This window comes from Notolabrus celidotus, chromosome 23 (genome assembly GCF_009762535.1).
Source record: "Notolabrus celidotus isolate fNotCel1 chromosome 23, fNotCel1.pri, whole genome shotgun sequence".
Classification (NCBI taxonomy): Eukaryota; Metazoa; Chordata; class Actinopteri; order Labriformes; family Labridae; genus Notolabrus; species Notolabrus celidotus.
Window position 1 is genome coordinate 946,751 of NC_048294.1, and position 1,320 is coordinate 948,070.

A 1,320-nucleotide genomic window follows, 5' to 3' on the forward strand; every position below is an offset into this window, starting at 1 on the left:
TACTCATGGGGTTAGTATGTGTGTATATAGTTTTGTTCGGGGTTGTATAGTGGGTTTCTCTCTCTTTCTGCATCTCCCTCTATCCCTCGTTCCAACTTAGGGTTCAAGGCAGACATCAGTCTAACATGAGTGAAGGAGCCATTTGTATGGGTCCTTTGTTTACCACTAGATGGCGGTGTTTCTTTGTCAGAATATGTTGGCTTTGCATGTCTGCTACTGATCACCAGGTGATATTAATGAGGGCAGGGGAGCCCAGTCTTAGTTGGAAGGTGAGGAGAGCACACGGCTCTCAGCATACATATGCAGACAAGCTGAATCTACAAAAACTGGACCATGTGAGTCCAGTAAGTATCTTCCCTGCAATAAATGGGAACATCACCCAAAAAGGTTGGTTTTGGACATCAACTTAATTGTTCTGTGTGTTTGAATATATGTAAGGAACATCCACATCACCTCCACAAGTGACTGAAAGACAGACCAAGGACAGTCACTACAATGAGTCTGGTCCTGCTAGGCAAGGCAAGGCAAGGCAGCTTTATTTGTATAGTGCATTTCATACATGAGGGCAACTCAATGTGCTTTACATTAAAACATTAAAAGCATTGGGAACATTCAGACAAGCATAAAAGAGCACAATTAAAATGACAAATGGTATTTAAAGTGAGTTAAAATAATCTAAGATATGAAGGCAGTGTTAAATAAAAAGGTCTTAATCTTTGATTTAAAAGAGGTGAGAGTTGGAGCAGACCTGCAGCTTTCAGGGAGTGTGTTCCAGATATGTGGAGCATAATGACTAAACGCTGCTTCACCATGTTTCCTTCTGACTCTAGGGACTGAAAGCAGACCAGTACATGATGACCTCAGAGGTCCAGATGGTTCATACAGTAGCAGCAGATCAGCCTAAACCATTCAGGTCTTTATAAACCATCAGCAGGATTTTAAAGTCTATTCTCTGACAGACAGGAAGCCAGTGTAGAGATCTAAGAACTGGAGTGATGTGGTCTACTTTGTTGGTCCTTGTTAGGACTCGAGCAGTAGCATTCTGTATGAGCTGCAGCCGTCTGATGGACTCTTTAGGGAGTCCTGTAAAGACCCCGTTACAGTAGTCTAGTCTGCTAAAGATAAATGCATGGAGGAGTTTTTCTGCATCCTGCAGAGACATGAGTCCTTTAATCCTTGATATATTCTGAAGGTGATAGTAGGCAGACTTTGTAATTGTCTTAATGTGGCTGCTGAAATGAAGGTCTGAGTCTAAGACTACACCAAGGTTTCTGGCTTGGTTTGAACATTTCATCTGTGCAGATTGGAGCTGAGCAGTAA

At 42.2% G+C, this 1,320-nt stretch overlaps 1 protein-coding gene across 5 annotated transcripts in view; it reads left to right on the top strand.

Annotated features, from left to right (window-relative positions):
* Positions 1-221: 221 nt before the first annotated feature.
* LOC117807768 (low affinity immunoglobulin gamma Fc region receptor II-like) overlaps positions 222-1,320 on the top strand; it is an 8,632-nt gene continuing 7,533 nt past the window's right edge. For 2 of the 5 annotated variants that reach the window (XM_034677168.1, XM_034677170.1), the window contains exon 1: positions 222-387. In XM_034677168.1, the coding sequence (XP_034533059.1) occupies positions 237-387 (151 nt within the window). In that variant the 5' untranslated portion in view covers positions 222-236. The remainder of the gene's footprint in view (positions 388-1,320) is intronic. The other 3 variants (XM_034677172.1, XM_034677167.1, XM_034677171.1) reach the window with 3 other exon arrangements.